At 54.0% G+C, this 13,924-nt stretch overlaps 7 protein-coding genes across 7 annotated transcripts; 3 read left to right on the top strand and 4 right to left on the bottom strand.

The window, feature by feature from the left end:
* Window positions 1-188: 188 nt before the first annotated feature.
* Window positions 189-916, bottom strand: DACRYDRAFT_21823 (uncharacterized protein). The gene is made up of 2 exons (XM_040772559.1): window positions 443-916; window positions 189-381 (listed from the first exon to the last, which is right to left on the bottom strand). Exon 1 carries the CDS (start codon window positions 849-851, stop codon window positions 504-506), a length of 348 nt encoding a protein of 115 aa, XP_040629764.1. The 5' UTR covers window positions 852-916; the 3' UTR covers window positions 189-381; window positions 443-503.
* Window positions 917-1,023: 107 nt separating this feature from the next.
* DACRYDRAFT_94530 (mitochondrial carrier) lies at window positions 1,024-2,594 on the top strand. Its single transcript, XM_040777228.1, has 8 exons — window positions 1,024-1,224; window positions 1,272-1,288; window positions 1,341-1,500; window positions 1,549-1,573; window positions 1,626-1,927; window positions 1,988-2,125; window positions 2,197-2,332; window positions 2,384-2,594. The coding sequence occupies exons 1-8, from the start codon at window positions 1,138-1,140 to the stop codon at window positions 2,506-2,508; spliced, it is 990 nt and encodes a 329-aa protein (XP_040629763.1). The 5' UTR covers window positions 1,024-1,137; the 3' UTR covers window positions 2,509-2,594.
* Window positions 2,595-2,773: 179 nt separating this feature from the next.
* DACRYDRAFT_94529 (uncharacterized protein) lies at window positions 2,774-3,866 on the top strand (the record flags this gene model as incomplete). The annotated part of the gene is made up of 4 exons (XM_040777227.1): window positions 2,774-2,968; window positions 3,031-3,112; window positions 3,162-3,648; window positions 3,704-3,866. 4 exons carry the CDS (start codon window positions 2,774-2,776, stop codon window positions 3,864-3,866), a joined length of 927 nt encoding a protein of 308 aa, XP_040629762.1.
* A 201-nt stretch (window positions 3,867-4,067) lies between these two features.
* DACRYDRAFT_115847 (uncharacterized protein) lies at window positions 4,068-5,646 on the bottom strand (the record flags this gene model as incomplete). Its single annotated transcript, XM_040770085.1, has 2 exons — window positions 4,188-5,646; window positions 4,068-4,139 (listed from the first exon to the last, which is right to left on the bottom strand). Coding segments are annotated over exons 1-2 (1,464 nt in total), but the record flags the coding sequence as incomplete, so codon positions are not given.
* A 192-nt stretch (window positions 5,647-5,838) lies between these two features.
* DACRYDRAFT_51161 (FMN-dependent alpha-hydroxy acid dehydrogenase) lies at window positions 5,839-7,453 on the bottom strand (the record flags this gene model as incomplete). The annotated part of the gene is made up of 7 exons (XM_040775029.1): window positions 5,839-6,001; window positions 6,057-6,291; window positions 6,366-6,504; window positions 6,555-6,633; window positions 6,683-6,775; window positions 6,822-7,270; window positions 7,346-7,453. The coding sequence occupies 7 exons, from the start codon at window positions 7,451-7,453 to the stop codon at window positions 5,839-5,841; spliced, it is 1,266 nt and encodes a 421-aa protein (XP_040629760.1).
* Window positions 7,454-8,352: 899 nt separating this feature from the next.
* On the top strand, window positions 8,353-9,884 carry DACRYDRAFT_78769 (BRCT domain-containing protein; the record flags this gene model as incomplete). The annotated part of the gene is made up of 3 exons (XM_040776359.1): window positions 8,353-8,707; window positions 9,457-9,594; window positions 9,642-9,884. Coding segments are annotated over exons 1-3 (693 nt in total), but the record flags the coding sequence as incomplete, so codon positions are not given.
* A 2,122-nt stretch (window positions 9,885-12,006) lies between these two features.
* On the bottom strand, window positions 12,007-13,577 carry DACRYDRAFT_66078 (uncharacterized protein). The gene is made up of 4 exons (XM_040775802.1): window positions 13,272-13,577; window positions 12,895-13,207; window positions 12,600-12,837; window positions 12,007-12,549 (listed from the first exon to the last, which is right to left on the bottom strand). Exons 1-4 carry the CDS (start codon window positions 13,533-13,535, stop codon window positions 12,177-12,179), a joined length of 1,188 nt encoding a protein of 395 aa, XP_040629758.1. The 5' UTR covers window positions 13,536-13,577; the 3' UTR covers window positions 12,007-12,176.
* Window positions 13,578-13,924: the final 347 nt, after the last annotated feature.

The following is a 13,924-nucleotide window of genomic DNA, read 5'->3' as shown; positions in this document are numbered from 1 at the left end:
CTGAGAGAAGGAGGTAAAGATATACTGGGCATTTGAAGATACCCCATTAGGTAGAGCAGGATATAGTCGCCTGGAGAAAGCTGAACGTAACAAGGGTCATGCCGATCCACCTCGATAGGTGAGCCAGAATAAGCGCCGTTTGCTGCTATCCAACAATAGTATTTGCAATTTCGGAGATGATACAGAGTGCAGATGCGGGAGTGCACAGAAGAGAAGTGACGTTGTTCAACAGTTCGAGAGAGCTAAAGGCGTCAGGTGTGTGCCACTTGTAGGAATTGGGAGGCGGCGTGGTACGATGCGATGGTTCTGAACTGTGAGCGATTCCTTGCTTCGAGGTTCGATTATGCCATACGGTACGACAGAAAAAAGACAATCGGGTATCTGGATACAAAGAAGATGCCTTAGCAGAGGTTCTGTTTGGGGAGCGACGTGAGATACGCACCGTTGTTTTGAACTGTGGACGGCAGCACCTTCATGAGTGCAGTGATACCATGCATACACTCTCACTCTTCCCCTTCCTCTTCTTCATCCTCTTCGTCCTCCATCTCCTCCTCTTCTCCAGGCTTTGGCACCTTCTTCCCAACCACGGCGCCTTCTTTCTCCTTCTCTCTATCCCCAACAGCGTCCCTCCATGCAGTAAGCCTTTCTCCCAAATCTTCCTTCGCAGACACAACGGCCGACCTCAGTGCGGCATAGTACTGCTCGTTGGTGGGCTTCGTAGCGCTGGCCCGCAAATCGACAGCATAGGAGTACGTCCCGGAAGCTGTGAGCTGGGCGCCTGCTTGGGTCGGTGGTCTAATCTCTCCAGGAAGATCAAGTTTAGCATCAACAACCACAACCGGGTGAGCCATTATAATAGTTTAGTCCTAAACGCAATCGCCGGTCGACAGTCGTTCGTGGGCGTAGGGCAAAATGCACGCAATTTTCGGCGCTCGTCGTCCGGCGCCGAAGTCAGGGACGATGAACGGTGCCTTTCCCCCACCTTCTCCGCTGACGCATTGACAATTTCTCAACCGTCCGTCGTCCACTTCGGCTCCGGCTCATCGTCCTTCCTTTTCCCGTCCACCTTAGTCTGCCTCTATCTCCTATATCTCTGGGCCGTCGTCGAGTGGAGAGATAGAGGACCAAAGGTGAAGGATGACTACCCTCACAACAAAGGCACCTGTGCCGCCGTTGAGCACGATCGAGAGCTTCATGTGCGGTGGTCTGGCCGCGTGTTGTGCCGTGCGTCCTCACCCTCCTTTTCTGACCTCCACACTGATATCCCTCAGGTAACAATATCCAATCCGTAACGCGCTTGTGCCATCTTGTTGCCCGCCGCACGCTGACCGGCCCTCCAGACCCGAAGTCGCGAAAACCCGCCTTCAGTTAGATGGCGAGCTCGCCAAGTCCGGCTCTCCACGCGTATACCGCAACGTGCTCGACGTGTTCGCCAAGACGTGGAAGAATGAGGGTATTAGAGGGATACAACGAGGGTTGGGACCAGCATATATCTACCAGGTACGGCCACTTTGCTCTGTGTATGCGTGGGCTAACCTACTGTTGTAGATATTGCTCAATGGATCACGATTAGGTACGGCTTACACACACTTACGTATATGCGACTTTCTGAGCACACAATATAGGCTTTTACGAACCTTTCCGGGTGACGTTCAACCGCATGATCGGACGACCGGACAAGACCGTCCTGGCATCCACATCCATCTCGGCTGGCGTCGCTTCCGGTGCGGTAGGCGCCGCGTTAGGGAACCCGCTTTTCCTTATCAAAGCGCGCATGCAGGCGTACTCTCCGGCACTTCCTGTGGGAGCACAGAGACATTATAAGAGCTCTTGGGACGCACTGAGCACTATTTTCCGGACGGAGGGGTTGAGGGGCTTACTGAGAGGTATCGACGCGGCACTCTTGAGGACATGCATGGGAAGCTCGGTATGTTCCCATTATTTTTATGTGACACAGCAGAGTCTGATGCGTTGTTGAATTTTCTAGGTCCAACTGCCGAGCTACAATCTTGTCAAGACGACGCTTGTGCAGAACGGTTGGCGCTCGGATGGGTTCTGGACATTCCTTGCTTCCTCCAGCGTGTCGGGAGCCACGGTGTGCATAGTGATGCAACCCGCCGACACAGTGCGTGCATTGTTCTGTTTCCTTCCTAATAGCATCCCCATTCGAAGAGTCAGCGCTGATTATTGTCATAGGCACTGACCCGGATGTACAACCAACCCACGACACTTGATCCCAAGACCGGAAAATCAGTTGGGCTACTGTACAAGAACCCGATTGACTGTCTGTGGAAGACGCTGAAGACTGAAGGTCCATTTGGGTGGTACAAGGGTACGTACTGCTGATACTCGCAAGCATGCGCCCAGCCTGAGAATGACCCAGGCACCGTCGCGCATTTCCTGCGCATTGCACCACATACGATCGTCACTCTCACCGCGAACGAGCTTATAATGTCCCTCTACGTCCGGCTAAAGTTTGGAGCCAAGTCGGAGTACAGGGTAGTATAGGGCAGTTGGGCGTTGCCTTTGGTCCTCGGGGTGGTGCGCCGAGCGATGGTGATCAGAGAGATATAGAGCTAATGTATTGGTATTCCATTAATGCACGACATTACAGCTCGCCTGTGACATTGAACATTCGATGAAATATCAGCAGTTCATCTAGCAAGTGCTCCAAACATCTTTCCTAGTAAGTCGGCGATAACGGACGTGTAGTTTATGACCGACAGCATAGCAGTCACACGCCTCACTGACCGTTACTTCTCAGTCAACCACCATGTCAACCCGTTCTCGCACTCCTTCTCCTCGACCTCACAAACGACGACGACATACGGAGAAAGATGAGCGCTCGCCAACGCCCTCAGAAGAGTCAGAGGTAGAACTTCCTTATGGTGCGAAAGAGATCTCGGAAAAGGACTATTATGCGAAGAATGACGAGTTCCGAGTATGGCTCAAGGATGAGAAGAGAAGGGTATGTGCTGCTGGATACGATTTCATGGGGAACATAGGTTGCTGATGACTGTGATGGCGCAGTACTTTGATGAACTCAGTGGAGAGAAAGCACGCTCGTACTTCAAGAAGTTCGTACGCTCATGGAATCGTGGTCGTCTTCCCCGTACATCCTATTCTTCCACACAAGCTTTCATCGATGAATGTATATGTAGGATCTATTTACGCAGGCATCAACTCCAGCTCGACCGCCCCGGCCTCTCAAACGGCCTTCCGGTGGTCCTTCACCGACCAGTCGAATCGCGCCGAACGCGAGGCGCTAGAACGAGCCCGCGGGGACGTCGGAAGTGCCACCTGGGGAAAACCCAGCGCTGCCCTTTCCGAGACACCAGAGACGGAGAGACGCGCAGGGCCATCAAGAGTCGCTGGCCCTACTCTGCCGTCCGCGTCAGACCTCCGTTTCGCTCAGGAATCTGCTGAAGAACTGCGTGCTCAAGACCGCTCTCGCTCTCGTGCATTGGACAAACGTGATGCTCGGGACCGGTTGGAGGAGGTCGCACCCCGCGAAGTAGGGAGAGAGAGGATGTTGGAGAAGAAGAGAGAGAAGAGGGAGGCGGATAGATCGTTTAGGGATAAAGGGGATGATGCGGGCTTGGAGATGGATGACAAGAGCTTAATGGGAGGAGATTCGTTTCAGGATCGGTATGTGCCGGTTCCCGCCTCCTCGCTGTTCCTGGTGCTCATATGATGGTGATAGGCTACGACAGAGAGATGCGGCGAAATCTCGGTTTGAGGAGAAGAAGCGAACGGAACGGATGGAGCTAGAGGCAGAGAGGAATGAGAGAACACGAGCGTTGCGCGAGAAAGAGCAGGGAACGATGGAGATGTTCAAGAAGATGGCTAAGGAAAGATTTGGTTAGGCCTGCAGTTCTTGCAAGCTGTCATTGCTGTAGCAGTCTCCCTGCATAATTGCAAGGTGAATGACATTATATTACTTCCTAACCCCAACCTAGCCCTTCTTGCTCTTCTCCTTCCCTCTCGGCCTCTCCGTAACAACCATCGTATTCGCACCTTTATGTCCACGCGGACCAGGCTTACGCGTACGCTTGCCCTTAGCCAACCAGCCGTAGATAGAGCGTGGGTGCTTGTTACCCTTCGATTTCCCACGTCCTCCTCCGTGGGGATGGTCGACACTGCAATGTCATTAGCACAAGTTGAAGATAATGAGGATGAGGACATACGCGTTCATGGCCACACCACGGACGTGAGGTCTTATACCGAGCCTCCTGCTCCTCCCCGCCTTGCCAAGCATCCTCCCTTTCCAATGCTCGTTGCTGACCTTTCCAATAGTGGCACAGCACTCTTGTCCGATCTTCCTCACCTCCCCGCTCTGCAGTCGCACATGTGAATACTTCCCATCCGGCTCATGGACGACCACTTCTCCATAGCTGCCCGCACTTCGCACGAGTTTCATAGGGCCGTAGGGGTGAAGAGAGATGTTGTGGATCTGCACTCCGCGGGGAATGAGTCGCAGAGGGAGGACGTTGCCAGGCTTGATAGTGGTCATGCGGAGCACACCGAGCGCGAGCTGAGAAGTCGTCGCTGTTGCGCCACGAACGTGCTCGGCCATCTTAGCTTGCACGGCGGGGTTGAGACGACTCACAGGCTGGGCAGGCTGCTGAAAGTCTGGCTGGGCATCGATAGCTCCTTGCGGTGGGGTCCTGTCAAGGGCAGCAGCTGGATCGGGAAGGAACTCGCCTTCCGTGCCGGCGCCGTCTTCGGCCTCGATGCTCTCTTCCAGTTCTTCTACAGGGGGAAGTGCACCGCCTTCTTCTACCTCGTGTTCTGCCTTGAGTGCCTGCGCCTCCAGTGCTTCCTGTTCAGCCGCGGCTTCTAACGCGGCCAGTTCCGCCTCCAGCTCCGCCACGCTGTCCTCGTCGTATTCCGGCTCTTTTGGCTTGGATAATGATGGCTCCTCCACAACCGCCGGAGCCGTGTGCTTCTCCCCTCGATTTCTCCCTTTATCTTCCTTTGGTGGGGGAATACTCTTCCTCTCATCAATAAATCCCTCCACGAATCCATCGGGTATCCCATACCTAAAGCTCTCCACCACGTCCCCCGCGCGTATCCCATCTGGCGCAAGGATGTACGAAAAAACCTGCTTCGCTTTAGGGTTACGTTGTCGGATGAGAGCGATATGTGCCGAACGGCGGGGGTCGAACTCGATCCGTATCACGTCGCATTTCCCAGGTTCGCTCCTTTTGAAGTCGACGATCCTGATCCTCTGTCTCGCTCCTCCACCAACAGACCGCACCGTAATTCTGCCAGCTTTGTTGCGCCCTCCGGTCTTGCGCTTCGCTACCGTGAGCACGCGGATAGGCGCGCCGGTGTACAAGTGCGGGTTGTACACGTCCCGGCGATGGCGGATACTCGGTGTCAGGGGCTTGTACACTTTGTAAGGGCCGTCAATGCGTACGAATGGCGATTTTTTGGGAGGAAGAAGTTGCTTCATCGATGCGGTTATGCGTGTGGGTGCGACGGCCACTGCAGCTGAGCACAGAGAGGTGGTGGAGAGAGAGCGGGAACATGATGGGCGTGCGCCGCTGAATAGGGATAATCGTGCTGTGCTGAGCATGGCTGATGGTCCTCCTCCCTGTTGGGAAAGAATGGAGAAGGAGGAGGTCAGCGAGGACGACGCTGAGGACGGCGAGCAAGGCTTCGAAGACGATGAGCAGCAGAGCGAATTTGGACAAAATAAACGGAGGAAATTCGAAAGGTCGTCGGAGTTAGTCTATCTCCGAATAATACATCGCGGCGGACGATTGTCACCTCTTCAAGTACTTTATGGATGTGCTGTCTAGTCAAACATTGATATTTTCCGCTGGAAACTATCTACAACCTCGCTATATCTCGTATCTTCAGTGCCGCTCGACTCACTTCCCCCAAACTCCTGTACCCAGCAAGATCCATCAGACTGTCAAAGTCCGCCAAGAGGGACTTCGTCACATGCCTCACACCAGGAGCACCTTGAATCGCCAGGCCATAGATCCATAATCTTCAGATGGGGGACGTGAGCTATGTCGATAATCAGACGCACACAGCACACGCACCTCCCGATAAAGACCGCCTTCGCCCCCAAGGCAAGCGCCTTGAAGACGTCCGCCCCCGTCCGCACGCCAGAGTCGAACATCACCGTCATATCCCCACCTACGGCATCCACGATCTCGGGCAGCATCTCTAGGGATGCGACGGCTCCGTCGACTTGTCGCCCGGCGTGGTTGGAGACAATGATCCCGTCGCAGCCGTTGCGGTTAGCGAGGAGGGCGTCTTCTACGCACTGGATGCCTGTCTGCATCTTTCAGCACCCGGAACAAACAAGTGGTGTTCTATCTAGGGGAGTGTGCATGGCCCGAACGTACCCTTTAGCACAAACGGCTTCCCACCCGAGATGTCCTTCCATAACTTGATCACTCTTGGCAGGTCATCCCACGAATGCGCCTTCCCATGCCATACAGTGTCAATCCAAGCTCGTCCGGCTGTTTTGGGGTCTTTCTTTGGCTGAGCGTACATGAGTTTCCGACGTGAGGAAGAGAAAGGATGGAACTTACGTCTATCCCCTTCTCCTCGAGGTACTTGTGAAACACGGGATCGGTCCAGCCCATCTCGTTCCCTTGTCCGTAATAGAACCTGGCCAAAATCAGAAACAGTGCTTCTGTGCAGGAAAAACGGAGTTAACGTGTAGTTGGCTTGCGCTACATCCCCGTGTCGCCACGCTAGATGGTCCGTGTCCAGCGTCATGATACACACGTCGAACCCGTTGTCCCACGCCCTGCATTCTATCAGCGTCCGGTGCGTACAAACCCACCAGCGCTCACCTCTTCAACAAGCTCTCCGCCAGCTCCCAATTGTGCGGCAAATACAGCTGGAAGAATCTCGGCCCTCCCTCTGCCCTCCCTGCCGCCTTCGCACCAGCGTCGTTCGCCTCCGCCACGCGCTCCACACTCCGGCTGCTAGCTGTACTCAAACAATACGGCAATCCCAGCTCTCCAGCCACGCTCGCGACCGCCAGCTCTCCCTCCGGATTGTAGATCTCGTTCACCCCCACCGGGGCAAACCCAATAGGAGCGGGAATATGGTGACCAAAGAGAGTGGTGCTGATGTCTCGCTCGAGGGTGGGACGTAGCATACGTGGGATGATCTGGTATGCCGCGAAGGCGGCGCGGTTGGTGCGGGCGGTGAGGGAAAGACCGGCGTTGGACAGGGCGTACAGGCGACCGCGTTCGGAGAGTTTGGACGCGGCTACGGCTTCGAGTTGGTCGGGATCCTAAGATGGGGAGAGTCAGAGAGAGGAGACCGGAAGAGGAGACGTAAGGATGGGGGAATGAAAGTTGGCGCTCACAGTGCTGAATGAGGGCAGTGTGCCGTACGACCCATCCTTGAAGATCTCACGTTGGTATAGGTCGTAGTTAGGCGAGGTACGCTCTGGACGGCTGGTGGGGTCTGACATTGTCGCTCGTTGCTCGTCTAGGGAAGTTTAGGGGTGATTCAAGATTGAACTTTGAGGGTTGTTGACAGATGGAGAGAGAGAACGTATCCAGCGCGTTCAAATGTATAATCTAGGGAACCGTATGATTAAGCAAGCTATGTATAGGTACGCCTTGTGGAGTCAAGAGCGTGCGCACTGTGACCGTCATCGAGCATCACCGATAGGATATGTACTTCCCTCAGGAAGGTGACATGAGCCAAAGTCGAGATCTCCAACGGCGAACTGAAGAATACGGTGGTGCTGAACCACACCGAGCTCCAACTTGAAGAGGTCAAACTTTTACAGCCACGGAGAGCAGATGATTGACGTCGCTCTACTTTTCAGCCGCCAGAGGTGGTTATGACGTAGACCAACTTGACTCGGGGGAATGAAACTGCGAGAATGAGAGATGAGGGCATCGGCGTTATTGACATCGGCGTTAATGTCCATGCCATGTTCGACGTTATACACAACACCCGCGTTATGTTCGCTGATACTCAATAGAAAAGCACATCGAATCAAGTCTTCAAAGGGCCAACCCTAGCCTAGGTGGTCAAGTACATGACCATCAGCAGAGATACCACCACATGGGCGATTGACTTTTAGCAGTGCATCAAATAGAGCCAAGGTTTCAGGCCACCATTGTAAGATGACAGACAACCAGGTCAGAAGTTCAGAGACGAAAATCCAGTATCCCAAGAGGTCACATTTTTCCAGACAGGCAAACATAAGTGATGATGGCCACATACCAACGGATTGTTTACTGTAATGCGAAAGAAGACGCGTCGCGACGCGTGCCTCCGAGCACTCGCCTCCGGTGAGGCACGCGACCCTGATCCTTCTGACTGGTTGACCTCGTCATCAATCAGTGCAGCGTGGCCATCTCATATACCTAATTTCCTTTCTCTTTTCCCGTCTTTCACGATGGAGAGCTTCTTATTCCAGGATGTCAAATTTACTATTCATCGCTCGATAAAGAAAGAGGATGTGGAAAAGCTAATGGCGGCGTTGGACGCGAACGGCGCGACCGAAGCAGAAGTCGAGAGGGAGGCAACCCACATCATCACAGATAGCCTCGAGGTTGGCATCGATATGGAGACAGACGGAAAACGAATACATCTTGTTACTCCTGCGTGGGTCACACGATGTATGGCGCTAGGAATTAGGCAGGAGGAACGCTTCTATTCCCCGGATCCGAAGATGCTCTTCTCTGGCATCGTGGGATGCGCGTCAGATGTGAGCACTCATTTGAGTCATATATGCGTCCATTCTGATAGAATTTACACAGCTTCCTGCACGAGATGTTGAAGTGATACAAGCGGGCATCGTTGGACTGGGTGGTCAATGGCGTGGACCACTGACGAAAGAGGTGACGCATCTGTTCGTGCTCTCGCCAAACGGAGTGAGTGGTTGCCGTCATACCCGATAGACGCTGCCTAACCCAAACGCAGGAGAAGTATAACATTGCCATGAAGCACCAGCACCGGACGGGAATGAAAGTGGTTCTACCCCATTGGTTCGACGACTCGTTCAAGGCCGCACATCTTGTCCCTACTCGGATGTACGAGTTCCCCGACCCTCCGCTGATGAAACCTGGCGGAAGCCAGATTCCAGAACCCTGGAAGTACGACGAGAATCAGTCACAGCTGTATAAGAGCATACAGTACGCAAAGGCGGACCAAGATATGTCCAAGGTCAGCACGCCGTGCCAGCGGATTTGACGTGTGCTGATGGATTATTCAGATCCGCGCGAAGCAGAAGGATATGTTCGGGAACCAGCGCGTGCTGCTCTCGGATAGTCTGCGGCTGACCTCGCAAAGACGCGAAGCATTTGAATCACGAATACGCGATGCCGGAGGGGTCATCGCCGAGAGCGTATCGAAGGCTGACATTCTCGTTACGGCACTCCAGGACGGACATGAATTCTATTCTGTGGGCACATAGATGGCACACGTGTTGAACATCGCTGATGTTCGTGATACTAGGCGTTCAAGAGGAAGAAAACTGTTGGCACCCTAGAATGGCTCGTTTATGCTCTCCGGGACGGTCGGCTATCAAATCCGCGGGAACAGCTCATGCATTTTCCTCATCCAAAGGGACCTTGCGGCAATTTTGCCACCTATGTACGTGTCGTAGCGTTCTCCGGGACAGAGGTTTACCCTTCTGGCAGGAAATGACTGTGACTAACTATACCGGGCCTGCACGGGACTACGTCAAGCTGCTGATTGAGGCGCTTGGGGCGAAATTCACTCCAACAATGTCTGGCTCGACGACTCACGTCATCGCTGGCTATTGCCCGCCTAACGAGAAAGTCAGCGCAAAGATTGAGCGAGCAGAAGAATGGAAAATCCCTGTTGTTAACCACCTTTGGCTGGAAGACTGTTTTGTGGATTGGAAGGAATCTCCTGTCAGTGGAAACAAGTATGCTATGCGGAATATTGAGTGGAGTGCGATTCTGGGAGCGAAGCGAGAGATCACTGTCAACATCCCAAAGGAAGAGCAAGCCGAATCAGAAAGCGAAACAGAAGCCGAAGTTTCCCCTCAGAAGTCTCGCAAATCCGCACAGCACAATTCCGCGCAGTCGACACCAACCCGCAAGCTGAACGGAAGGCATCATGCCACAGACGCCGACGCACTTGTGGGAGGTACAGCGCCACAACCCGAAGAGGAAGACGAAGTTGACGAAATGGTCGGTACAGATAACGCTGCCACGCCGACACACAGAACAGCTAGGCCATTGTCGAAGACTCCTCTGTTTCATCCTGAGATGCCCACCGGCCGCATAGTGCCTGCGACGAGTAGCCCTATGCGCCCTGAAGACACGCCCCCCAGTTCGAAGCGGCAAGCCGTCTCGAGTCCTGACAAGAGTGAGCCACCAACGAAGAGGACCAAAATCAACTCCCAGGCACCTGCGAATACACCAGTGGTTGAGATATCCTCCGATTCTGAGAAGGGCCAAGTCCAGAAGCCTTCGCTCAAATCTTCTTCAACGCGGCCCAAGCCGAGGCCACTTTCCCGCACCTTACGCATGCCATCTCCCACGTCGGACTCCGAACTACCAGATGATCCTATGGAAGGGCTGGAAACCAAAGCCACAAGAAAAGCTCCATCAAAAAGAGTTATTTCAACTTCCCGAACCGTTGCGAAACCCCTTCCAAGCTCGGCCCTGACAGAAGATGAAGATATGTCTGACGCTCCTGGACCTTCTCGCGGCCGTGTACCTCCCCCAAAACAGCGGAAAGGCAAGCGTCCCTCTTCTCCTGCGAGCGGGGTCGAACTTCTAGCTTCCGATGGTCCTTCGTCAAGTGCAATCGCGAGCACTTCCTGGGACAATCGGCCACGACGAAGTGCCGCTGTTGCTGCTGAGAAATCGCTACATATTGCGATGGAAGATGCGAACAAGTTCTCGAAAGAGATGCGGCACGGGCACCACTTGAATGACTTGGGTCGGATCAAAGTTCCGGCACCAGAAGTTGTAACACTCACCACCGATGACAGTGCCGATGAACGCCCTCCCATGCATCCTAAAGAGGTTGAGCACAAACGCGGAAGGGGGAGCAGAGAAGCGAGAGAGAATACACCTGTAGCAAAGAAGCCGCTCAAGGAAGGGGTTAAAGTGGGGCCTCCCAGAAAGAAACGTGCTGTTGTGAGTGACGATGACGCTGAAAGCGAAGAAGTGGTGCACGTTCAACACCCGAAGAAGCCTACGGCACCGAAGGCGAATGCCAATGCGAAAAGCACAAAGAAAGCCGAAACGCCTCCGGCCAAACAAGTGAAGGCAATTGCCACCCAGATAAATCTTACTTCAGCAGAACAAAGGGTCGGTATCCACCCACTGTTCTCCGCACGATGCTGACACCTTAGTAGGCTCTTGAGGCGCTCGGTGTCATCATGGTTTCGGATGCCAGGGAATGTACGCATGTTATCGCGAAAGGCATCTCGAGAACTGAGAAGTTCCTCGTGGCGATGGCGAACGCTCCGAAGATCGTTACGAAAGATTGGGTCACCAAGTCCATTGAGGCAGAGCGTCTGTTACGTGAGTGAACTCGTTGATGAGAACCAACTCAAACCTGACGGTTCATCATGCAGCTGAGAGGGAATATGCTGTCAAGGATACCGCCAAGGAGCACGACTACGATTTCAAACTATCAGACGCGCTCGCCCGGGCCGCCAAGAAGCCGCTCATGCAGGGTCACAAATTCCATATCACGCCTACTGTCAAAGTCGATTTCCAGTCACTGAAGAAGATCATCGAAGCATGCGGAGGCAAGGTGCAGAAGGTGCAGCAGCCGCTGACGAAGGAACTAGAAGACAACCAGCACATCATCTCTTGTGTGGAGGACGAGAAGTATTGGAAGCCACTTGCTACTGCTGAGGAGGGCACGAGAGTCTATTCGCAGGAGCTGATCTTAACGGGAGCGTTGAAGCAGGAGATGGCATGGGAAGATAGGACGATGCTTGTGGCAGTCTCCAGCGCATAGCAAGGCATCTTTCCCTTGATTTCCTTCATCTTAGGAGTGCTCTCTTGACATTGTGGCATTGTGAGTGGTGTAACATAGCTGACGAAGCTGTGGGGAATTCTGAACATGGAGATTATATCCTTGCTTGAGGGCCAACGCTGCTTTTTGCCTAGGTTGGAGATACACGCTCATCCCCACCTTCTCCAGTATTTCCTGCACGTTGCAATGGGTACGAGCCGACCGTGTTAGATTGGGACGCGCTCCTGCTCCAGCATCGCCTTCAGCAACTTTAGCGCCATGTCCGGACCTTCAGCAGACACGATAAACAGCCCCTGCAGCGCGGCCATACTAACATTCCTGTCCCTAACCATCTCCCCCAACCTCCCTGCCCCCTCTTCCACCCCCTCCTGACCAGCATAAAACCGTTCAAACATCTCCTTCGCCTGGGCGGGGGTAGCGTCGTCTAGCGTCTCGTGCATGTCTACCCTCCCGGGCCGGATAAGCGCAGCGTCAAGCTTTTGCGGATGGTTGGTCGTCATGAACACTATGCGCGACTCGGCTGCGCCTACGCCGTCTAGGGCGTTGAGCAGGCCGGAGAAGGTGATAGCGGATTGGTATCTAGTCGTTCAGTCAGCTGCGAACCAGCAGTTCTGGAGAGAAAGTCCTACCCATCGGCCGAGGTCTGCACTCGGTGATTGAATGCCGCGTCTATATCTTCCAAGAGGATGATACTGCGCGGAGGGGCGTTGATCAGGAGGTGGCTAAGCTTGTCGTCTGTTTGTCCTCGCTCGGACAGGTTGAGGATACAGATGTCCATGGATAGTGACCCGGCTAAAGCTTGGACGAAGGATGACTTGCCAGAGCCTGGCGGGCCTGAGAGCAGATAACCTCTTCGGTAGGGAATTCCTGTAGAACAGTAAGCAAGTCATAGCACAACCACGAGAATTACAGGTGACGGCGTACCTCTATCAGCATACCACGTTTCCCGTCCCATGAACGTCCTTATATCCTCCACAATCCGCTCCTTAACCCCATGAGCAAGGACGACACTATCCAGCTCTCTCTTCCTCCTCGGTGGCCCAAGCGGCCTCCACTCTGCGCCCCAGGCGCTGTATATCATCGTCTTGTTCTCGATCGCCTTAGACCCAAGGTCGTACGCCTCTTGGAGGATGATATCGAATAACGCCCGGTCGCGGGAGAGCGTTGTGAGGGAGACTTTCTCCCAGGGCGTACCGGACTTTACGTCGATCATCCTCTCATTCCGCTCTCTCCTTACCTAACCAATAGGAACAGTGCGTTGTCCGTAAGCTCAGCGAAGAGAGAATAAGCAGGCAACATACCTGCATCCACGCACCTCTATACCTAATCCAATGTGTGCCCTCCCCCGGCACCTGCTTAAACTCGACATCCGTCACCCCACTCTCCCGCTTATTCACACTAGTGTTCACGCTTAGCTGGTGAGAGCGGAACCCTCGCCCTCGGCCGGAGAAAGGCGACGACTGACGGGAGAGCCAGGAGAGTACCCAAGGGTGGGAGAGGTCGGTCGAGGGGATCTCGAGCGTTGTTAGCAGACGCCGGCGGACGAGCGTGTCGGCCGAGAGCATCCCACGTCGGAGTAGGGCGAGGCCAGTGCCGACACCCTTTAGGTGGTGTTAGCAATAGCCCAACGCAAGGCGGTGTGCACATACTATGAGCGCAAAACCAGCCGAGAAAATGGGACTGACCCTAACGTCAGCTCACGTCCTTTTGGACAAATATACGAATTACTTAGACATAATACTCTCCAAAGTAGAACGCTTCTGCCCGCTGGGAGGCGGGGTTGCCGTACTCGTGGACGCTTGGGACAGGCCATACACCTGCTCATCTTGCAATACCGGCGCAGCGGTATTTGTTGAACTAGAGGACATGCCAGGTACTGATATGTTAAATGAGGGCATTTATAAAGCTATCAGGATAGGTTCAGTCAGCGCATATCGGTTGAGACGGCATGGAG

This window comes from Dacryopinax primogenitus (assembly GCF_000292625.1).
Source record: "Dacryopinax primogenitus strain DJM-731 SS1 chromosome Unknown DACRYscaffold_7, whole genome shotgun sequence".
Classification (NCBI taxonomy): domain Eukaryota; kingdom Fungi; phylum Basidiomycota; class Dacrymycetes; order Dacrymycetales; family Dacrymycetaceae; genus Dacryopinax; species Dacryopinax primogenitus.
Note: the sequence above shows the minus strand (reverse complement) of the source record. Positions and strands in the feature narration are given on the sequence as shown.